General features: G+C 41.0%; 1 protein-coding gene across 1 annotated transcript in view; it reads left to right on the top strand.

Annotated features, from left to right (window-relative positions):
• FRAS1 (Fraser extracellular matrix complex subunit 1) overlaps positions 1-25,470 on the top strand; it is a 340,675-nt gene that overhangs the window by 168,562 nt on the left and 146,643 nt on the right. The window contains exons 15-18 of the mRNA XM_072115515.1: positions 966-1,109; positions 11,910-12,050; positions 15,474-15,614; positions 24,152-24,325. Of these exons, the coding sequence (XP_071971616.1) occupies positions 966-1,109; positions 11,910-12,050; positions 15,474-15,614; positions 24,152-24,325 (600 nt within the window). The remainder of the gene's footprint in view (positions 1-965; positions 1,110-11,909; positions 12,051-15,473; positions 15,615-24,151; positions 24,326-25,470) is intronic.

Raw genomic sequence — 25,470 nt, 5'->3', positions numbered from 1 at the left:
ATTATAGTCCGTGCTAATCCAGTTGTAAGTATAAAAGGCTCTGTTGGAAAAAATATAGCAATTCTTAGCAAGAGCAATTCTTAGAAAGAGCATTTACCAATTGGCAGCTCTTGCTCCTTGCTGAACCCATTATGAAAAAACTTATTCATCTGATCAGATAACCAGTTTTTAATATTAATAGAACTTATGGGGATGTTCAGCCAAATAATTTCACCTTTATGTCATACATACTAAAAATCCACATCTCAAACATGAAGGCACAGGCATGCCATCTCTTCTTGCTCACTACATTTATGAGTCATGGCAAGAAAGTACATGCCCTGTATGTAGAAATAAGATGGGGCAATTGAGGACAGACTGGTTAAAAGCATTTCACTTTCTAATGTCTTTTTTAAAGAGGTAAATGATGGACAAGAACTGGTTTCAAATCCAGGGTTGATTGAAAGACTTTTATTCAAAAAAGAGGCTTCTTTTTATACACAAACTTAGACTTGACCCTCCAATAAACTTCACTGTGCTGATAATGGATGATACATTTACTGCATCTGTTGGTTGTTTTGTTTACTTTTTGCCATACATGAATGCAACTTAAGTCATGCCAAATACAGTTAAGCTACATACCCTTGTTTGAGAAGATACCAAAACATTTCTAAAATAAATTGCATTCGAGATTTTGCACAATAAGTAAATATTCCTCTTTTCATACCAAAATGTTATCCTTGTTATGGTTCCATAAGGTCTTCATGTAATATGTATCTATTTTTTGTATCCCTACACTTACAATAAAGCTCAAAATAGGTCGTTGGTGCTGTACAAATGTCAAAATGAAGTTAGGCAGTTTCTTAACATAGTGGATTTTAAAAAAAAGCTTTCATTTATACAGCCTTTAACCGGTGTATTTATTATTTATTCATTCCTGAACTTCTATGAATGGATTTTAACATTTCTGAGTTTTTGTTTTTTAGTTTGCCATGAATCATGCTCAGAATGTCATGGACCCTCTGAAAATCATTGTATAACATGCAAGGACCCTTTACAAGCTATACATGGAGGTCGGTGTGTAGACAGCTGTGGTCCTGGGTTCTATGTACATAATGGAACCTGTGTAGGTGAGTCTTGTTTTGAGCATAGTTATACATTACCTTGAATGACCCCAGTGAGAACAAATCTACGTCTAGCAAGAATAAAATAACTGCATTAGTAGAGCATGTTGCAACATATTAATGCCAAACTAATGTGCCGGGAACAGAAATATATTTACTGATTTATCCTAAGTTGGCATCTATCGAGAATTCTTTATGTAGTCTACAACAGTTTTGATAACTGCGATTAAAAAAATTGAAATATACAAGGCATAACTACAATGATAGAACTGATTATTAGGTGGACCATTTATTGAGGCCATACCTGACAAATTGAGAAAATTATTTAGTACGTTATTTTACAATCTACAAAATTATTGTATTTTATAATACAATTATATTACAATTACATTACTATTTTCAGTTGAGATTGAAAAACTATTTCAGATTGTAAATGTTACTAGTTTCTGTAAAGTTCTTCACATAATTATTATATTTTTAGCCTGCTGAATGTGCCTGTAGAAATGTGGATGTTTCTCACAGAATGGAAGCGTTAGCGACAAAGGCACAATAAATAAGGGAGTCTAAAAGATGTTGGAGTAAAGGCGAAGAGTAGAATTGGGGTAGTACACTGATATACTGCAATGACATGGTTTTTTGCATTGCAATATTCTGTATGTGGCAATTTTTGTCTATTAGTTCAGACAGGTATGAAGAATGCAAGCTATAGAAAGGCATTTCTTCACCTTGGGCAAAGATTCTGTGTAGCTTGGGAGATTTAATGTTTATCAGCATCACCTTTGCCAGGGTCAAAGTACACTCTGTCTGCATCTTCCTCACAAGTTAATCTGACAACTGAAGAACCTCTCTATGGAAACTTAAAAGGGTATTCCCATTTAAGCAAGTAATTGATATTGTTTAAATAATGAAAAGCGATACAAATTTCTAATGTATTTTCTTTATCAATTCCTCACGATTTTCTACATCTCTACTTGTTGTTATTCTATAGGAACCTTCTATGTTTACTTCCAGTAGACATAAACCTGACCATGGTAACACAGGTGCCCGTCTCGTTATAACCCAGAGCTCTGATTACTCTCTATGATACTAACAAGCTTTGTGACCGTGGTCAGATTTATGTCCACTGGAAGTAAACATAGAAGTGTCCTATGGAATCACAGCAAGCAGATATCTAGAAAACTGTGAGGAGTTCATAGAGCATGTATATGGGAAAGTTGTATAATTTCTCATCATACAAAAAGTAACATTAATTTGCCAAAGTGGGAATACCCCTTTAACTAAAACCACACTTGATACCTGATGAAAGCTCATGTCTGGAGCCGAAAAGCATTGTATTTATTTATTTATTTTTCATTCAACACTGCAGGCAGGGCCGATTCTAGCCTTTTTGCTGCCTGACGGGAAAATTAATATGCTGCCCCCCCCCATTCCCTGATAACTGATACCCTGATACACAAAGAAAAGCAGCTACATCCTGATTTGAAAATGCTAAGAACATTTCCACACTGTGTCACAAACACTACAAGACGTCGTCTCACACTCCAATATCAGTCAGTGACACAGACATAAGAAGTGTCACAGGATATGATCTACTCCATCAGAAAGAAAACTTCACTATAACTTCTCCCGACCATGGTTTATCACTGCTGATACCACTGCCAGATGTCCTCAGCTCCTTGCAGCACATCTATATACAGTGCATCTAAAACCAGTCATTTTTAGTGTATTGTCTCCTGGATAACAATGTCCCACACACGTGTTTGAGCTTTAACATTAGTAATAATGTTACTTCTTACAAAACTAATATGTCTTAAAGCTCTTGTGTCCCCTTCACCCTATAGACTGTAAGCTCTTGTGTCCCCCTCATCCTCATAGACTGTAAGCTCTTGTCTTCTTCCTTCATCCTTATAGACTGTAAGCTCTTGTGTCACCCACTTCAACCTCATAGATTGTAAGCTCTCCCTCATCCTCATAGATTGTAAGCTTTTGTGTCCCCCCCTCATCCTCATAGACTGTAAGCTCTTGTGTCACCCCCTTCAACCTCATAAATTCTAAGCTCTTGTGTCACCCCCTCATCCTCATAGACTGTAAGCTCTTGTGCCCCCTTCATCCTAATAGACTGTAAGCTCTTGTGTCACCTCATCATCCTCATAGACTGTAAGCTCTTGTGCCCCCTTCATCCTAATACACTGTAAGCTCTTGTGTCACCCCCTCATCCTCATAGACTGTAAGCTCTTGTGTCACCCCCTTCAACCTCATAAATTCTAAGCTCTTGTGTCACCCCCCTCATCCTCATAGACTGTAAGCTCTTGTGCCCCCTTCATCCTAATAGACTGTAAGCTCTTGTGTCACCTCATCATCCTCATGGACTGTAAGCTCTTGTGCCCCCCTCATCCTCATAGACTGTAAGCTCTTGTGTCACCCCATCAGCCTCATAGACTGTAAGCTCTTGTGAGCAGGGCCCTCACTGATAGTTCCATACCACTCTTGTATTCTGTAATGTACTATTATGTAATGTAATGTAGTATATGTCCCCTATGATTTGTAAAGCACCAAAGAATATGATGGCACTATATAAATAAATATTATTCATCCATATATTGAGGGCCGGCACAGCAGTACAAAGCTGGACATTAGAGCCAACAATGCAGCAAATGGCAACCAATATACAACAAGAAAAAGCGATGCAAAAAATATGGCAAAAAATAAACTTTATTTAACCAAATGCAATGAATAACACACACTAAGAGATACAAGGAATCTAAAATCACTTAAAAAGGTGCTATCAAGAGCACAACTGTCCCCCAAAAGCAAAGAGCAAAGTCCCAGACCCAGGGGTAAGCCACAGACGGACACCCCCCCTGTGGGAAAGGAACCCCACGCGTTATGTCACGTCCAGGAGGAAGTCACGAGTCCCACAGCCGGCTCACCCTCCTTTTCCCGTCTGCTTTGCCTCACACCTACTCAGCTCCTTTTACTCCTTATATGCATTGTCTAAAGATCTTGTTGTTTTATTTATGCAGGAATGGGGGTTCACTTAGGGAGGGTGTTTGTCCGTCTGTGGCTTTTTCTTGTTGTATATTAAATAAATATTATTATTATTAATTTAAGTACAGGTCCCTACTAATTTTATATACAGCTCCCTCTAATCCCTCCATAAAAATGTATACAGTACCCCCTATACAGCCCCCATTGTTTATTTAAGTACAACCCACCTTAAATAAAAATATATAAGTATATAAGTATATACTGCCCCGTCAAATGTACATATATATTGCCCCATTATTTATACATATATTTTCTCCATCACATATATATTGCCCCATCACATATATATTGCCCTAATAACATAGACTGAAACGACAAATAAAAGGACACAAAGGCGCTCAAAGGGCAAACACCCGTTGGTTCAAGGAAATCCTATTACTGGTGACTAAGGTCAGGTTAGTTATGCTCTCACCTGGGGTAGTTAAGAGATAAGGTAGCGCTGCAGTGCTCCTACCGGTTCCTCCTGGAAGGACCGTATTGCAAATGGCAGTGGATTAAAGGGAAAAAAGTGGAGCTTTACACAGTATATTGCCCAATCACATATACATATATTTTCCCCATCACTTATGTATTGCCCCCTGCCCCGAGGTGGCCCGCAATAAATGAATACTTATTTTTTGGTCTCCCCTGCTGCTACCTTCTTCTTTATTCCCAGCTCTTTCACCAGAATGTCTTCAGTGCAGACACACAAGTTGAGCAGGATGACGGCATCTTGTCAGCCTGTGTGTTTCAAAGTGACTCGGACCGGCATGTCAGTGCTGCGCCGCTCAGTACATTATTTGCATTGTTGTCTTAAAGACACTGATGCAAATGATTTTTCTGATAATACAGACTTGCCAACTTTTGGCATATCTGTACTTCATGCAGTGTGCTGCCTGAGGCAGGATCTTCATCCATCATCATGACAGATGCGTCACTGACTGCAGGTGCACCATCTGTATTGGGCCTTCTTCTGGGTTTTATATTTGGAAACCTTCTAAGACTCCTTCACTCTGCTCTCATACAATTTGCCTTATTGTGTCATAATCCCCTTCTGAGTGCACCACACCCTTCTATAAGGGACTGCCCATCTGGTGCATTGTTACACCTGTAGGAATGCTGGCCTGTAGTAGTAGAGGTGGGCAGTTCATTAGATACTGCTTTTTCTTCACCCAAGCCGCAAATGGTAGCCTGACTTTCCTTACCTCCTATTAAATTTTGCCATGTTCAACACATATTCTAAGATTTTTACATGAAAAAATTACTAAACGCAAAAAAGTGCTTTAAAAGCCAAATGTTTTATTTTAACAGTTTTATTTTAACTCTTCTTGACATCCATAATGGTATATCTTGTTTACTGTCATTTTCCATAAAGTTCACACTTATGTTTCTCATTTATTCTGTCCCACAGACCCTTAAGAAATAATTGAAACATGAACAATAAACTTTTTGATACCACAGAGTCTCCAACAGATAAAGCAGTTACTGTAGTAAAGTGCTTGTTGGAGAATTTTCATCCAAAAATTTTAATGTTTTTAAATGTTTTTTTTTTTTATATTTTTATCAATTTCTATTTAAAAGGGAAAGAATAAGTTACTGCCTGTAATGTGCAAAAATACAGTAAGTAGACAATATTAAGAGGTCTTAAACTTTTTTTTAATATAAATATGCCTTTGAAATCAGCATGCAAACTAGCCCACACCTCAGGAACAATTTTGACCTAATAGTAATTTATCTTATTTTCTTTTATTTTTGTAACTTTTTTTTTAGTAAACTTGAATTTGCGCCTAAATTTGAGACTTTGCCACCCTCCTTGCCAAATTAACCTCGCAAGAATTTTTCAATGTTGTGCCTGATATATCTTCAAAATCCAGATGTGAACAGATGAAAAAGTTGCAATATTGGCACAATTCATGGTTCAAAAGTCTCAAATAAACTCCAGTCTTAACCATGCATAGGGAAAACTTTAGAAGAAGTTGCAAAAGAGTTTTAATAAAAAGTTGCAAAAACCCCATAGACTTAGTTGCCTGATATATCAACCTTTAAGATAAATCAAACAAGCCCAAAACCCAGAAAACAAAGAAAAGATACAAAGTCCTGTCTAAAGACAAATTTTCGGCACTAAAGTAAGCAGCTCCTAGTGCTTGAACAAACGCCGCAGTGTTAGAGTGATAGCGTTACCAGAAACCTCAGGTAACAGTTTCTGGCGGGGTACAGAGTAATCATCGGACCGCTCGCAAAGCTCATGAATACATTGGACAGCTTTGCGAGCTGTCCGACAATTACACTGTACCCCGCCGCAGTGTTAGATATCACTGTAACACTGCGGCGTTTGTTCAAGCACTAGGAGCTGCTTTCTTTAGTAAGCAGCTCCTAGTGCCGAAAATTTGGGTGACAGGTCCTCTTTAAGGGTGTCTTTCATAAGCCACTGCTCCATAGTTGCAGGAAACAAAATCATCATGAAACTTACCGTATATCACTAGTGGATAAAGTGGTCTATAGTGATGTTATTTGTGCTAAGAAATTGTCCTACATGCAGTGCATTAGGCTTGGTTTAGGCTGGGTAAATACAGGTCCTAGTGGACTGCAGAAGAAATGGTTGTAAGTTGTGATCTAGCCTAGGCAGGGGTTGGAGCTCTCATATTGCTATGCAGTTCCACACCCTTTTTTATAGCATTTGGATAGGATTTGTATAGATCCATTGTTCTGTGACTTATCCACTGTGATTATGTCTATAGGTATTGAAAGGTTCGACTGTACGGAATTACAATGTTTCACATTTATCCACACAGTGGATGATGGCTGATTATAAATCCGCAGCATATATAGGCTAGTACAAGTTTAAACTACCTTTCAGACCTAACATTTAATTGTCATAAATGTTTTTGGTGGATTTATTGCAATGATACTATATGACTGCATATAATATGCCATTTTTTTTTTATCCATTCACCCATGATAATCTATTTTATACCAAGCAAGTGTGAAAAAGATTCTAGCAAAGTCTGATGGAGACCAGGAGCATTTTCTCTTCTTTATGATCATTATTTGGCTCAGTAAGCAGCACAGTATAAAACTGGAAAGATCCAGAGACCTGACACAGCCACTTGTCTGCAGTAAAGGAGGGAACGTGTGCTGGTTGATTGCTTTAAGTCGTGCTGTAGTCCATCAGACGAGTGAATGAACCTTGCTGCCAACACAATAATGTCTTATTGAAGTACTTTATTTCTTTCTCTGCTACTAGCGCATAAGGAAATTTCACCAAAGTTTATAAAGACAGAAATTACATCTATAGAAATGTAATGCTGTGAATATTATTAATTCTTGTCTGTCTCTACTTGCACTGATGAAAATTAAAATATCCAAAACAAAGAGGCAATAGACTGCAACTTTTCTATTATTCTTAATAACTAATATCTAATTAAAATTCCTGATTTGTTATGGCTTATTGCCTATTCGACAACCTTACTGAATTATTTCATTAGTGTGTTGATCGTACCATAACTATAGAGAAAAGCCTTGTGATTAAAGACAGTTCACATGTCTTTGATGGGGAGTATAAGGTGATTAGGGATATGCATGCCTTATAGCCCTGTCTATGTCTGGCTGAGAATGAGTTATAGAAAAAAATTCATTTGTTTTTAGGCATGGTCTATTGTCACTCCTAAAAGATAATGGGCTTCATGTCCGCTTGAGAAAGATTCCTCTGCCACTTAAAGGCTTGCCAGTCTTCAGTGATATGATTGCTAAGTATAGGGCTATTCCAAAGGTCTTATCACTTACATTGGAGCATGGATCATCTGGGTTTCCCACTGTGCAGACATAATAGGCTATTTACTAAATGGAGGGAGAAAGGAATCCTTACAATAAGAAACCAGTTTCATGTCAATGGCCATCATTGGTTGGCTAACATTGAGTTGATTTCTTAGTTTGGCTTTAAAGGCACATAAGTCTTCCAGTTTACTCAATGGGAAAAAATGTATATGGATAATTTAGTGATGGTTTCTGCTGTGGTGGATCATGGACCATTTGATAGGAAAATTATATCACTCACTTGCTTACGTGATAGGAATCAGAATGTCTTCCACAATCTTTATTATAACTCGTGCAGCACACACATATCCATTATGTGTTTAGTGTAATGCATACACTGTATAGTACTACGGCCTTCTCTTGTGTAGCATTTTCTGTGCCTTATACATAATACCAGTGCGTGACATCTGCCATAAACCTCAAGAATCAGCTGGCACAGAAGGTTTTGTTTTCGACTCTAGTTTATAGACAAGGATCAAGCGAGACATAATTTACTATGTTCACATTAGCACTATAGAAGAAAGACCACTGTATAGGATGTCTTTACTGCTGCTATCAGACTATGCTTCATAATTCTTAGTGTTATTAAGCAGGATGATACAGTACACCATTTTTTTACATAATGCTTAATTGGACTCTGCATTTGGAACAAACCTCTAAGCAAACCTGCATATTTTTCATTTAACTTGTGACCATATTCATTGTGTGTTCAAAATCGTATGATGACCATTGGACATAGATCTTAATAGATAACAATAGATATTGTTTTTGTAATGAAAATTTATACATACATACAAGTTATAACTTGTAGACTAAATGCAGTACTTAAAAGCACAATTTTGGGGTTCATATGTCCTACTGTTGAACTTTTATTAATCCTTTCAGTGCAGTATATATAACACAATTTCTAATAAAAATTTACTTCATTTATTGTCGAACCTAAATAACATTAAAACTGTTTTCTCTGGATCAAAATGCAAACCACAATAACACATTTTATAGGGTTTTTAAAAACATTTTCCATCATTGCTTTCCAAGGACCATAACTTTAAAAATTTTTTGTCAGTGCGGCTGTTTGAGGGCTGTTTTTTGTGCATAGACCTGTTTCTATTTTCTCAAATTTGGGGTTGACAGAGCTTTTTGATCATATTTAATATCACAGTAAAAAGGCACTAGGAATGCTTGCACTCACCTCAGTACTACCAGAGTGATCAGAAAATCAGAGTTAAGGTAAATACTAGCATATCTAAAGTATAATAAACTGTGCTGTATGCTGCTCAAGATTTTAGAAAATTTTGAGAAAATAATTGGATCAAATAAACTACCGTATATACTCGAGTATAAGCCGAGACCCCTAGTTTTACCACCAAAAACTGGGAAAACCTATTGACTCGAGTATAAGCCGAGGGGGTGGGAAATGCATTGGTCACATCCCCCCCCAGTATATAGCCAGCCAGCCCCCTATAATATACAGCCTGCCCCCTATAATATACAGCCTGCCCCCTATAATATACAGCCTGCCCCCTGTAGTATACAGCCTGCCCCCTGTAGTATACAGCCTGCCCCCTGCAGTATACAACCAGCCCAGCTTGCCCCCAGTAGTATACAGCCTGCCCCCAGTAGTATACAGCCAGCCCAGCTTGCCCCCAGTAGTATACAGCTTGCCCCTAGTAGTATACAGCCAGTCCCCAGTAGTATACAGCTTGCCCCCAGTAGTATACAGCTTGCCCCCCAGTAGTATACAGCTTGCCTCCAGTAGTATACAGCCTGTCCCCAGTAGTATACAGCTTTCTCCCTGTAGTATACAGCTTTTCCCAGTAGTATACAGCCAGTCCCCAGTAGTATACAGCTTGCCCCCAGTAGTATACAGCCAGTCTCCAGTAGTATACAGCCTGCCCCCAGTAGTATACGGCTTGCCCCCAGTAGTATACAGCCAGTTCCCAGTAGTATACACCCAGCCCCTAGTAGTATACAGCCAGTCCCCAGTAGTATACAGCCAGTCCCCAGTAGTATACAGCCAGTCCCCAGTAGTATACAGCTTGCCCCCAGTAGTATACAGCCAGCCCCCAGTAGTATACAGCCAGCCCCCAGTAGTATACAGCCAGCCCCCAGTAGTATACAGCTTGCCCCCAGTAGTATACAGCCAGTCCCCAGTAGTATACAGCCAGTCCCCAGTAGTATACAGCCTGCCCCCAGTAGTATACAGCTTGCCCAGAATTTAAAAAAATGATAAACTTATACACTCACCCTCCGGTGGCCCCGATGTGCAGCTCTGCTCTCCCGATGTCCGTGCGGCTCGTCTTCTGGCTTCCCGGCTCCTCTTCTGTAACATCGTGCTGGGCGCCACCATTGTTCTCTCCCGGGCGGCAGGCGCATAGTATGACGCGCCGCTGTTGACGTCATACTAGACGCCGCCTGAGAGAGAACAATGGCGGCGCCCAGCACGATCTTACAGAAGAGGAGCCGGGAAGCCAGAAGACGAGCCGCGCGGACATCGGGGGAGCAGCGCTGCACATCGGGGCCACCGGAGGGTGAGTATATAAGTTTATTATTTTTTAAGCCCATCGGTTTAAGTATTGACTCGTGTATAAGCCGAGGGCAATTTTTCAGCACATTTTTTGTGCTGAAAAACTCTGCTTATACACGAGTATATACAGTAATTTATAGACTCACTAAACAAATATTATTCAGTACATTTCTGTTGAAAATGTTTTTTTTCCACGTAGTGTTTTGCATAATTTCAGTTTGTTAAAGTTATAGTTCTATTGTTGTTTTCCAATAAAAATGTTCTACTTAAATACCTTGGTTATTGTATCTCGATGGTGATAAAAAGTCTTGAAGGCGGGGGTTTAGCTTACCGACTCCACAGCCCTGTTAGTGTGATATAAGAGCTGTGATCCACATTAACAATGGAACTTCCTGTAGAATGAAAAATGCATTAGTCACACCCCCCCCAGTAATTAAATGTTCATCAGCCTCCCCCACTAATGAAATACCCCACGCTCCTCCCCCAATAATCAAATGCCCCATGCAGCCCTTTGATATAAAAAAATAAATATATCACCCTTCGGTGCTGCTCTTACCTCTCATCTTCATGTGTGACGGCGCGGCAGTGATGCGTCCAGGCGCTCTGCCCAAACACCCACTATGATATCATCAGTGTGTGCGTGGGCAGAGGTCATAGACTCGACTCTACTTGTGCTGCATATGAAGATGTGACGCCTATGGAATTGAGACGTATTTTGGACGTCCATCCATCTGCTTTACAGCCACGCCAAAACTCTGTACTGTATAGTGTTAATACAGTAATATTGCGGCGTGTTTGACAGAAGGAATGTTCATGCATTAAATATTTCTATATGATAAATGGACTTTTATCCACTGCTATGTGTGCAGTCTGTGGGATCGGGCTTTCCATTTTCGTGTGCTTGAGCAGGAGATGGGAGTTGACAGGGAGAAGAGGACATCCTGGAAGGGCTAAGAGTTTATTTTGTTTATATACTTTTGTATAAGACAATTGGGGCTTTTTCAGTACAAATGTTATTTATATGGTATATTGGAAAAATGTATAACTTCTGATTACACAAACGATATCAATTATTTGCTGAAAGTGGACAACCCTTAAATCTTTAAGGTTAGTTTTTATTTACTGATCATTTGATTTTAAATGTAAACTTATTTCATATAGCAAATGCATTTGGGCTATTAAAAAAAATGAAGAGGTTACAATGGTTTTGACTTAGTTTTATGGTGACCTGGCTCATTCCCCTATATCTCAGATTGCCCATCTGCTTCCCTGTTTCTTGGTGCCAAGTTCCTACAGAGGTCCAAGTGGCCTTCATATTTGAAAACGAAATGTAATTCATACCAGCTTTAATCAGTACTCTAAATAGATCCAGTCTGCTGTGTTCAGTATTTTTTTTTTTGCTTTTTTTATTGTGATTACTATTTGTCTTTTTCTTTAAGATTGTGATCCATCATGCCAGACATGCTCTCCAGACAACAGCAGATGCTTAAGCTGTGCCAAAAGCAGAATCTTTCACCATGGCAAATGTGTGCGGCAGTGTCCGGCAGGTTATTATGCTGACTCTGATGGAATTTGTATAGGTACAAAATTGTTTCTTTTCCCTACAATGTGGACACTTCTTTATGTTAATAAAAATAGCGATACAATAAGGTGTTGCGTATCAAAGATACAGTATATTATGATGTGTAGAGCTTTTGTAATGCTTGGAGAAAGTTACATTACTTATAGGCAAAGTTGAGAAAAGGACACATGTTAACAATTAATATCAATGTATATGGTAATAGTGAGACATAGCCCACCACTTGCGTTGTTTGCCTGAGCTAAGATCTTCTGTGGTATAAACAATTCTTCTACATTAGGAATAATGTAGAGGAATCATCACATCATTTAAGCAAACATGCACTTCCTTTAAGGCTGCTTATGGGAACAAGCTATAGACAATTATAAAATGACCTATGGCCTGCTTGTACTTTTTCCTGGATCTATTCTTCTAATGAGAATATATGAATGTTACATCGTTCCTTAATCCAGGCTATCATTATCTGTATTATGGTAAACCCACTCCACAGGCCGTTATAGACTATTATTATGATGTATGTCATGATTACACATTGAACTCTTGAACAGCATGAGGAGGATTTTCAGTTTTTATATCACTTACAGAAAATTGCTACACATTGTCAAGAAAAATAGTTTCCATAGTATACAGTCCTGAGTTGCTAATGAACACATTTTCAGTAAGAGACATAGCAGATGAAATATGGTACTGTATTGTTATTGTACCATTTGTAGACTTGCATCTTTTGCATCTACTGTTTCCTTGTTTTGGTGTCTAATTAGAACTTCAGGTTATAGGGGGACAATATTTCAACATACTACAAAAAATATGCAGATGGACTCTATAAGCCTAGGGCAAGCATCATTTGCAGCATTTTGATCTCAGGCACTGATACTGTAATTTATATATATTTATAAGATTAATATAGTTGTATTCTGCTAAATTTTTTAGATGTCTTGTAACATTTCTGTTCTAAAAGAGCCAAAAAGAAATCAAATCGGTAGAGATATCATTGTGAATGACAAGCAATAAAGAGCAGCTATTGCCACTAATGTAATATCATTTGTCTCAATGTTACTGACAATGTGCTTGAGGAGGTTTTCAGTGCTGTGCCTAATGTCTTGTAAAGTTGTGAATTGATTTCTAGTTAGGATACACAATGCAGGACTGGTTTCAACTATAGCAATTGGAAGTGTAATATTCTGTATAATAAATCACTCACGATGTGCACCACCTTTCTGAAACTGTAGGAAAAAAAAGAGTTGGGAAGGGAATGCGAATGTGTGAATCTTCTAAAACATAACTATGATGAACATCCCACTCTCGGCTTATGTCATGGGGTGCACTTGGACCAGGGAGCCTTACAATTTAGAACATTAAGCCCCACCCACCTATACAAGATAGCGTATTTATGCTAAATTCTACTCCCCTAGCACTCGGCACCCAATTCTGTCAGGAAACCACCCTCATCAGGATCCCTGATCCGTAGCTATGGAATATTACTGCACAGAGCCACCCTCAAACAGTCACACGCTTATTTCATAGACTTCCTGGCACCACTTGTAATTATGGCTTACGAAATGCCTGCACTAGAACCGCACACATACACCCAGATGCATACTCTTCTGTAGTGCCGTACAGTTCACAATGCAGCTTATAGCAACTGCTAACACAGAGACACTCACAGGGTAAAACGGATTAGCGGTAATTCACCTCTCCAAAGGTATGGGATGTATATAGCAACTTGGAGCAAACTTATTAAAGAACAATTTAATATGCAAAAGGCACAATGCTTATAGGTTACAAACATGATGAAATAAATGAACAGACATACATAATAGCAAAACCGTAAAATAAAAAGGGATAAAATAAAGAAAAACAGACCTCTCGCTAACTAGATTGGCAAAGAGATTCCCGGAGGTGAACCATTGAAATCATGGGCAGCTCTGCAAAACGTAGTTGCATCACCATGAAACTGACCCTGAGTTAGTGTTCGTATGCTCCTATTGAATAACCACCTAATCCGTCCCCTTTGTCATATGAGAGGGGCGGTGCTTCACCTTGATGAAGGTGGGATGTTGGGGACATATTTCATAATTATGTATCTTTTTCCAGGGGTCTCCTGAGAAGAAGAAATGCCAAGCACATTCCCCAGCATAAATTTACAAATCTAGCCACTACCCACTATATTAATTGCCCAATATCTATTTTGCTGTCTTCATATGTCCAAAATCCATGTTGCGTGACACCCTAAGAATATCAGAAGACGCAGATTCTTTGTGAAGAAATTGAAAAATATGAGTTATAACGAGACTGGCTTTGAAGTATAGTTATGTATCTAAGCCACCAGTTTCCAGACATGGAATACACACAAATGAGACTTAGAGTCACACTGTCTACATCAGTTAAACTTTTCTATTTATGGGACAGAGCACAAACAAAGGGGCAGTAGGATTAGTAAAAATTTTGAGTGGCATCCAATCCTGAAGGTACTTAGGAGGATTGGATATCACACAATATTTTTACTACAATAATTACAATTTTGTGTTACTATAATTTTATTTAATACAATTTATGTTTTAGAAGATTCACAAACTCACAACTTCTCCTTTCCCAACTCCTGTTTATCACTGTGTGAAATACTGGTTTCAACTATACATGAAATCAATGCTCCTATGACCTCATACTTCATCTGTCCTTCTATTGTATGTGTATTTCACATACTTAAAGTCTCCATACACCTTAATTGGCAACCTCTCCATAAGGAGAACTCTTACCTTCTGACCCTAGTCAATAGCCTCTCACACAACCAAACTAGCTCCCTGTACTGAGGAGACCCAACCAGGTCGAAACTTTGCTGTCTACAGTTGGGAGTTTGTTCCTTCTGGAATAGATATACTGGTTTGGCTTAAAGGGAATCTGTCACCAGGAGACCCATTTTTAGCACTCCCCCAGTCCCCACAGAGCATGGTACATACATTGCCAAAGTGTTTTACAGAAAAAAAGATATGTTACACAGTACCTTTCAATACCATGTGCTGTGTGACTAGGCACTTGTCACCTGGGAGTGGCTGGAAAGGAGCAGTTCCCCCCCCATCCTTGGGAAACTGCTCCTCCATGTGTTCGTTTAAAATAAATGAATAATTCCACTCACTTTGGGATTGGATGTAGAGGACCTCACCTACCCCACATCATGTTTTTAGACTCCTTGTAGGTCATACTTGGTGTTAAGAGGGCTGCCTTTCAAGGTAGCAAAAGGAGGCATTGTTTTCCATTTAACACCTTTGAAAAATATTTGCATACTTCCCAGTATTTCACATACTGAAATAATATAAAGTTATATCTTAATTTAACATCCCATAATTGAATCACTAGGAATTGAATTGTAGTTCACAGAAATATTTCATCCATGAAGCATCTGTTGTTTTATTCTTTGTTTCCCCAGCTTGTCACAAAGATTGTGCATCATGTTCCGGACCACTAGCCAACCAGTGCACATCCTGCTCACCTCCGCTGGCCTTGCTGAAAGGACAATGCATCAATAACTGTGGCTTAGGATATTATTTTGATGGAAATCACTGCAATGGTATTTCATTTTTTTTTACTGGTTTGATTTTATGTTTATGTGGACATTCAACAGGATATTTTTTTAACTCATAAACATAGCTTCCAAGATACACATAGGTTTTAATTTAATTTTATATTCTTCGTAAATGTATATTTGGTACGGTAGGTACAATGACTTTGTATTTTTGAAAGTGTTTTCAGCTGTTTCCACTTGAACAAAATAACAAATGTGAAAATACCTGGAGACACACATGAGGGAATGTATTAAGGCTGGCACACACTGATTTTACTAGGAGGTTCTGGCCTCTCAGAAATTTCATGCACCCAAATTAAAACTAAGACAGGTCCAGCCTGGCGTACATTTCTGCTATAATCTGTGCCGGTATCTTATGTATTATATCATACTACTTTTCATACTCACTTAAAGGAAACCTACCACTTGAAGTGGCAGCTTTCCGATGGCAATACCGAGCACCAGCTCAGGGTGAGCTGGTGCCGGAGCTTATTTTAGTTAGTGTTTTAAACCGCGGTATCGCGGTTTAAAACACTTTTTAAACTTCATAGCCGGCGCAGGCAGGTACGCGCTCGGCGCTTACCGTGCACGCGGCTCTCATTCACTTCCTATGTAGCCGTGCCCACGGTAAGCGCCGAGCGCGTACCTGCCTGCGCCGGCTATAAAGTTTAAAAAGTGTTTTAAACCGCGATACCGCGGTTTAAAACACTAACTAAAATAAGCTCCGGCACCAGCTCACCCTGAGCTGGTGCTCGGTATTGCCATCGGAAACCTGCCACTACAAGTGGTAGGTTTCCTTTAAAGTCTGATTCCTGTTTCTAGAACTTGTCTTCTGGAATACCTATCAGTATGGAGAAGTTAAAGTTCTCCTTCATTTAGATGTTGAGCATCTAACTGTTTTCAATCTACAGATATTTACTCACAATTTGCTAAATGAGGTTGTATCATGTAAAATGTAATTTTAATCATGTATTTTCCACAGTGATAATGTCACAGAGTTCTATTGAATAATACTTTTTGGCTCTGTTTATAAGTAGGCAGTCCTGTGGTCATATTTCTTGTCTGAGTACAGTAAGATTCCATTTTAATAATGTTCAATGGAGCTGTGATGAAGTATATGTATAGTATTTTATGACTTTCTACCAATTCTAAGCAGTATAATTACATAATTAATTTGATCTAAATTTTAAAAGAACAAAACATAAAATATAATTTACTCTTTAAATGCAGTTTCAGCTTTTATAGACATGTTCCGATGTTTAATCTAAATTACAATAGTGTCATTTAATATGTTTGGTTGTAAAATGTTTCTTATCACATCCCCATCACTACAAGTTTTCTAATAATTATTAAATCATGTCTGGAGTCTGGGTAAAAATGACACGAAACGTGTTAGTTAGCAGTATTCCAGGGCTTTATAGTCATAAATTTGCTTGTGCTGTTAATGGGAGCAGGAATGTAAAAAGTTTACTTTTAACTTAGGTCGGAAAGGGGTTGGCCACTATCACACAACTGTACCAAGCTTAAATACAAGTCTTAAAGTGGTTGGCCACTTTTACAAAACTTTACTAGGCTAAATACCAGACCCTAACAAAGGGGCATTCCAACAACATCCACATATCCCTCCACCGACTGCTATGAGAGTGTTTATCTGCCTGAAGACAGCAGAACAAGGGACGTCATAGGAATACTGTCCTGCTGCTGGGAGGATCATGTGACCCAACAGTCCCTACGGCTTTACAGAAACTTTGATAGGTTTAGTATTATATGGGTGACCCTATAAGGGTCTTGTATTTACACTTGTAAAATGTTGTGATAGTGCTCAATCACTTTAAGCTCTTTTAAGGGCTCTAGGAGAGTATTTCACCTAAACAAATTCCTTCTATCTGTACTGTTCTGCTCACAGCACCTCCTCTCTGCTATTAGCAAGAATTTTAGCTGGACCATGGTGGAATACTAAAGCAGACCTATAGAGCAGAGGAGAGGGTCAGGGAGACAGTTCAATGCAAAGAGCCCACACAGAGCCTTTGCAAAAGTGGCAGATTCTGATTAAAGTATCACAGTTTCACAGTACAGATGCTTGAAACTACAAAGGCATGGTTACACAGCCCTCTAGGGCAGAGGTGAAACTAGGAGGAAGGACCCTATAACAGACTACTGAATGGGGTCCCCCTTCCTCCTTAAAGGAAACCTTCCATCTCGGATCTACCTATTAAGGTACCTGAAAGAGGCTACTGGGGCATGGAGTTGCTGGAGCTGAAGCTACACGGCGCAGCTACTACACGCTCTTGTAGCCTCTTTGGATCCTCCTATTACGAGATCTCCTGGTAGTTGCGCGCACTCGTTCGCGCTATGCATAGACTCTCTATGCAGAGCCAGCGGCTGCGCGTACTAGGCCGCGAAGCCGGAGTTACTGCGCAAGCTCAAGGATTAGCCCTAAAAAAGGCTTCCATGTCATTCATTAGTTGAACCTGCCACCAGATCTACCTTAATAGGTAAATCCGAGATGATAGGTTTCCTGCAATCTGCATATTTGTATACTCAAATATGTGAGCTACAATAACACATATTTATACACTCACATATACACTCATTTATTTACATACAGTATTTACAGTGATATGAAAAAGTTTGGGCACCCCTATTAATCTTAATCATTTTTAGTTATCAAAATTTGGGTTTTTGCAACCGCTATTTCAGTTTAATATAGCTAATAACTGATGGACACAGTAATATTTCATATATACATATATGTAGACCCATGCAGCATATAAACATACATACAGTATATACACTCCACATACATATACAGCATATAGACACCCGATACCCCAGATGCCAGGGCCCCCTGACACTGCAGGTCCCATGTCAGGTGCTATGGTTGTTACCCTTGTAGTTACGCCCCTACTCCAGGGTTGTTGCCAATCATTGACTGCAGTTTTACATGGTCAAAACTGCTGAAGGATTTCTTTCAAGCCTCATTTATCAATAGATGAATTTCTTTAATTTTTTATGAATTCCATTGTAAAGAGGCAATACAATGCTCAGCAACACTGAAACAATTATATTGCCAAATAAATGTATTCATCTAGCCTTTATCAAACATTTGTTCTCTAGTCCTAAAACCTACACATTTTTTAATTGCTGTTTGTCATTTAAAGATTGTTTTTCTTCTACCTAACTCTTGAGTAAGATAACTGACAGATTCTTTTTAGCTTTGCTGACCCATAGAAAATGATTTGAGCAGAATTATAGACGATCATTAATCAAGTAGACTGAGCCTGAAATACATAATTAAAGTGCACATTTGTATAAAGCAGTTGTCTTCTAACATATGCATCTGGCTAAAAGTTTTGATATTACTGAGATATTATAGAGTCTTATTTAGACTTTGTTTAGTATTGTTAGTATTATTTTGTTGGACTCTACTGGACATCCTACAATCTGACTTGCTCTTTTTGGTGATTTTACCTAAAACTGCTGCTAATCTGTGACTGTTCATCCCTTTGTTTTCCAGCTATGTAATCTAAGCAGTGTGCCACTTTTGTCTATACTGATAGATATCAAAAGTGTGGCAGGGTGGCTGCCACTAGAGAAGCTTTTGGGCATAAAATGTGCATTTTGCCTTATGACAAGCTGAGTAGAAGACAGACCTGGAAAAGTTGGGTCTGTCTAATTAAGTTGATTAGTTTTCAGCTGGAGGGGCTGCACTAATACATGGGGCAGACTTCACACTGGGCTCCACCCTGGGGAAGAGACAGGCTACGGCAAAGGCCTGTGGAGCGGTGGCAGTAAACTGTTACTGTGTTTTTGGGGTGGCTGGCAGTAGGCCAGCACCTGGTGAGGTAGGGAACCTCGATGTATAGTTAGTGCCGGAGAGGCTTAGGTGTTATTTTTAAGTTTTGAGTTTGTGTACTGCCAAATAAAGCTGGCTGAGGCCAGTCTTAACCTTACTCACATTGTGTGAATTCCCTGTGTGTGCTGGTCGTCTGCTTAGGAGACGACGATCCCCGGAGCTAATCCCTTACATATGGTGGCGGTATGCTATGGCATGGAAATCAGCACACACAGCGAGATTTAAAGGGCCAGTAACCCTCATGTGAGAGACTGTTGTTCCTGCTGCTGGAGGCGCTGTGGTCACGGGAAGATTTGTCTTGGTGTGAGAGATATACAGAGACTGCTTGTTTGCTGTGGGAGTAATCACCATGGGTCCGATGGATGAGTTCCAGAGACGCTGGCGGCAGATGGTGTGGGAGGACCTTGGAATGCCAGAAGCCATTCGGGTTATGGAGACCCCAACTGCCAAGGCGAGCGGATCCCAGCCGATGGTTCGAGATGTCTGTGATCGGTCTGCAGTTCCTGAGGAGAGGTTGCTATGTGCCGTTGCCGGGGGCAACCGACGGGAGCAGCTTTGCAGATGTCTACGGATGAACCGGTGTGTGGCGGAATGTCCTGCGGCCAAGTGGCCACGTGTTGCAGCGTGTATGCAGCAGCGCAAAGATGTGGTTGCTAGGGGCAACCAACGGCGACAGCATGCGGCTGTGCCATGTGAGGTCAGTGCACCTCATTGTCCTCTGGTCAGGAGACCAGAGAAGTTGCCAGTCAAGACCTGTGAGATGATAGTGGGTGGAATCCCACTGATGGTGGAACTGGACTGTTCTCAGGATGTCTCCAGAGTGAATCCGGACATCTTATTGTTCCTGAAGTACCAGCCAGGGAAGGGTAAGACTGTCTGGATTGACTTTGAAAGTGATATTGCGATTGTGACACATAAGCTGGAGATTTGTGCAGATCTGGAGGTGGAGTTCATCCTGGGGAAAAACCTCCCTTTTTTCTGGGACTTGTGGGAAAGTATTCCAAGTAGTGGGAATAGCTGCTTTTCCTGGGAGACCCCTCTGACATCGGGTACAGTCCCAATCTCCCCAAAGGACGATCTGGAGAAGTCTCAGCGACCTGAGGTGATGGTGGGTGGAGTCTCAACAGGTTGCAGTCTGAACTGTGACCAAGGGGTCTTGATCCCACAGAAGGAGACTCTGCCACTGAGACTGATAAAGTCTGATGGACTATGTGATGATGATAATATTTGTGATGCCTTAATTTCTGAAGTTAATCCAGAAAAGTGTAATGTTGAGCATAATCTGCCTCTAACCTGTGATTATAGTGTTAACTGTGATTATGTGACACTACCTGTAACATGTGACAATTCTGCAATGCCGATAACATCTGATAGCGTTACAATGTCTGTTCAGAATTATGCAGAGTGTGAACTAGGTGCAGCCCTAGATACTGAGAGAGTTAGCTCAGAGGTGCCCCTAAAGGTTGTGAGTTGTAATGACACAGGTAGCGAGCCTGAGATGTGTAATGTAGCTAATGGCAGTTCAGATAGGGATACCGCCATAGCAAGGGCAGGTGAAGATATTGAGATCCTGATTGTTAGTGGTTTCCCTTCAGCCCAGAGTTACACAAACAGTGAGTGTGAACAGAGCCCTAGAGAAGCAGCTACTCGCTCAGAACCTGCAGGAGGTGAGGATAGCCTGTGTCAGTCACCTGTGGAGGAGTCTCACTTCAGTGTTCAGGAAATGTCAGGGGGAGACCAGACATCTGATACACCTGAGGCTTCTGAGGAGATTGATGTACTGAGTTCGTGTGTGAACAAGGCCAGAAGAAGCATCAATAAACTGAGGCGTCATGTGAATACTGGTTTGCGGAATAACTGGTATAAATGCTACAATTGTCACGTGTCTTATAGAAGAAAAGATGACCTAAAGAGACATATATTACAGAAACATGAGTTGAAGATTGATATCTCGTACTGTCCTTTCTGTGATACAGTGTTTGCAAAGAAAAGTGAATGGGAGGTTCACATGTGTACGTGTTCGGGGAACAAAAGAAAGTGCCAAAATGGTGATGCCGACCTCCAGGTGTGTTCTGTCGTGATGTGGCACCAGAAGTGTCCTAGGAAGGAGACCAGGCGTAAACCAGACCCCTGTACACCTGCTGATGAACCGCAGAATACGCATGATGGCGTGCTGACTGAAATTGTGTGTGAACAGGGTGGAAGCGCCACTCTTAATCATACACCTACGGATGAGGGGACCCCAGATCCCCAGAAGGTGGTGGAACATGTGATGCACCAGCCCTTTGGTAGTTCTGCCTGCAGTGTGGTGAGTGCAGTCTACAACTCTGTGAGGGAAGGTCGCCCATGCATCCGCAGTGACCGTGATGTTGCTGAGAAGGAGGAGAAGCCCTTGACTGACGTTACAGTGACTGGATCAAGGCCTCTCATAGGCATTCTGGAGCCACCGGTTGCCACAAGTAATGACTTTGCTTGCAAAGGTTTGGGGAAACAGGAGTCCAACCTGGTTTTTCCTCAGCAGCCAACTGGAAAAGCCGTATTGAAGACAAATACAGTGACTGGTGCCCGAGACACTGTTACAGGTGCGACGTCCGATATATTGGGCTGGGAAGCTGGTGCAGGACAAGGCGGTGTGGGTGTGACTAAGTCTGTAGTCTCAACCGTGATGGCCACCCAAGTGGGATCGCTTATAACCAGTAGCCTGAATACAGTCTTGGGAAAATCCGAAGAATGGGTTGATGGTTACCTCCCGAAGACAGGTGAAGAGCTGTCTCAGCCTGCTGAACCTGTGGAGAAGGTTGAAGTGGCGCCAAGTCTACAACAAAGGGACCAGCCGAGTTACTGTGTACGTGTGGAAGCTCTGTCGTCTCGTCTCTGTCATAGTGCATGGCAGCATTCTCTGGGCAAGTGGAGGAATACCCAGATGGGCCCTACAGAGACTCCAGCACAGCTGCACCCAACGGTAGATCTGCCTGATCATCTGAAGACCGAAAGTGAAGATGGTCTGGATGGTGAGAAGTGCCTTGAAGATATACCGGGTGATGACTGCAGTGGATGTGAGGAGACGGTGTCTGATATAATGTCAACAGAGCCCTCGAAATTCCTACACAGGAAAGACTCGGTGAAGACTGAGGTGTTGGCCAGCAAGGCGTATGAAGGACTGACCGAGGAAGAGGTCAGCCAGGAACCTAGTGCAAGCCATGAAGAGCTTAAGGCTGCCATTGTGGAAAGTCCATGCCAGGACTTGGGTCCGAAGTCCGAAGTGTTAGCTGGAGGTGATGAGGATGATGCTGATGTTGAGATGAGTTTCACCTACACCGAGAGCGGAGGTTGTGACCTCAGAGGTAGCAAGCGCACAGCTTTGCAGACATGTGACCAGAAGCTCACCAATGTAAATCGTGCCCTGGTTCTGAACGGTAATGCCCCCTTCAATGACAAAGAAGGTGCTGAAGACTGGAAAACGGGCAAACCCGTGCGTGTCGTGTGCAATGCTAAGGGGAAAAAGCACAGTGCATATGCCTCAGTGGATGGTAACCGGTGTGACGGCATCCACAAGGTGATGAAGAGATGGGGCCTAACCATGCCAAGCCCTGAGGGGTATGTGGAGTCTCCAGTAAAATGCAAGAGAAAGAGGAGAAGAAAATCTATCATTGTTAATAGAGACATGATTGAAGATGATCAGTTGTGTGAAGGAAGAGATGCTGGGACTAATTTTGAGCTGTCTGTGTCTCCTGCAGTTAAGGAAAAAAGCTGTCATTTTCCAGGTATAGAAGATGTAGTAGATAGTAGGGTCTCTACAGTGCTTCTAGGAACCGTAGGGATTAGACCCCAATATAGGAGCTTTGACCCCGGAGGGAGAATTAAGTTTATTGATCAGGCCTACGGCCTTGATCACAGGGGGAGGATATGTGGCAGGGTGGCTGCCACTAGAGAAGCTTTTGGGCATAAAATGTGCATTTTGCCTTATGACAAGCTGAGTAGAAGACAGACCTGGAAAAGTTGGGTCTGTCTAATTAAGTTGATTAGTTTTCAGCTGGAGGGGCTGCACTAATACATGGGGCAGACTTCACACTGGGCTCCACCCTGGGGAAGAGACAGGCTACGGCAAAGGCCTGTGGAGCGGTGGCAGTAAACTGTTACTGTGTTTTTGGGGTGGCTGGCAGTAGGCCAGCACCTGGTGAGGTAGGGAACCTCGATGTATAGTTAGTGCCGGAGAGGCTTAGGTGTTATTTTTATGTTTTGAGTTTGTGTACTGCCAAATAAAGCTGGCTGAGGCCAGTCTTAACCTTACTCACATTGTGTGAATTCCCTGTGTGTGCTGGTCGTCTGCTTAGGAGACGACGATCCCCGGAGCTAATCCCTTACAAAAGTAATACGATAGTTACATAAAAGCAAGGCCTTTATTATTTAAAAAATAAATAAATGCAAGGCCTCATACCCTCAAATGGAGCACCCATTGACACCTATTATGCATGGTTATGGTACGGTGAGGCCGGGCACTTGACATCATGGACATCAGCTCCGCTCACCTTACCCATGTCAGCTGGGCCACAAAAATGATGGCATTCAACTCGCTATTTGTGACCTGGATACTGCACATTGTTGTGTGTGTGCAACCTATCATAAATATTTGTACAGTAAAGTCATAACCCAATTATATTTCACTGCTTTCTTTTATCATCATCAGCTTGCCATCCTTCTTGTCGTGTCTGTCTGGGACCAGAAGACTCCCATTGCACACAGTGTAGAAATCCGGAGCACTCACTACAGGCAGTTCAAGAGTATGGAGGAAAGCCTTATGGGAGTTGTGTGCCTCAATGCAGGCAGCACTTTTATGCGGATGCTGCAGGAATATGTCAGGGTAAGCCAGATACTGCAAAAGTAAAGTACAAAGTCTGATTGGAAATATAATTGGTGCTTCTTACAGGCTACATCAATAGCAATACCAGGCTTGTCAGTTTGTCAATGTTAATGAATGCAAGCCATCTAAACACTTTGCTTTCTTCATTTTTGTGAGGGTAATGAGATTTGTTAATACAGCAAAGCCAATGACATTGTTCTACGACTACTAAACCAGGAAATATATAAATAATAATATAAAGAATAATAATAAAGCACAAGTAAAAAGCCACATTTATTTTGCCTTTATGTTATTACTTTTTATGCCACACAGCAATTCTGACTGTACTGGCTTCAAGTGTGGTTACGTACAGGGAAACCAAAAATATTTCTTACCAATGATCACATCTTTAAATGTCTTTAAAACCTCCAGGTCGAATTAAGATCATTTTAGTTAGCCAAATACCTTTTTGATGGCCACATACACTAGATTAATGCTAGGATTGTATGTAAATGTGTATGAAGTACTTCCAAATCTCCCTCAACATTTCTAATTCAGTCGTTCTAAGGCAATACTCACACGGCCGTTGGTGGATGTATATACGGCCGACGTATATACGTCCCCCATGGGCCGGCAATGGGCGTACGGAGCGGTACGGTGCAGCACACGTGGGGCATCGTACCATTCCGTACCCGGGAGAAACATAGGACATGTACTATCTTTCCCTAGAATACGGGGCTATGCGCCATACAGCGCTATGGAGAGAAGCGGGGGTGAAGCGCTCACCCCCTCCTCCTCTCCCAGGCGCCGACCTTAGCATGGCGGGCACACGTTCATGTGAATGTAGCCTTTGATAAAGCCTCCAGAGCCAAACAGCCAAGGCATTCGGAAGAGCCCCTCCAAAAACTTATTTGGGGGTTGTGCATAGTTTTATTGGCTTGTCTGCGCCATGATAACTACTTGGTAAACAGGTACAGCATCAATTGGTGGTAGCAACTTGACTCTAAATGCTACATTTTCATATGCTGCAGACTTTAGTGGCTCTTTGTTGAGTCATCTTTGTAAGTATGCTTTGTTTTGTGCCAGTTCTATAGATGGTGCATGCCCTGGTAGGTTTAATGACTGAACTGTTTAGATAGCACAAAGGAGCAACTATCTAAATTCCT

Source organism: Engystomops pustulosus, chromosome 1 (genome assembly GCF_040894005.1).
Source record: "Engystomops pustulosus chromosome 1, aEngPut4.maternal, whole genome shotgun sequence".
Lineage (NCBI taxonomy): Eukaryota > Metazoa > Chordata > Amphibia > Anura > Leptodactylidae > Engystomops > Engystomops pustulosus.
The sequence above is the reverse complement of the archived record's forward strand: the minus strand, read 5'-3'. Positions and strand labels throughout refer to the sequence as shown.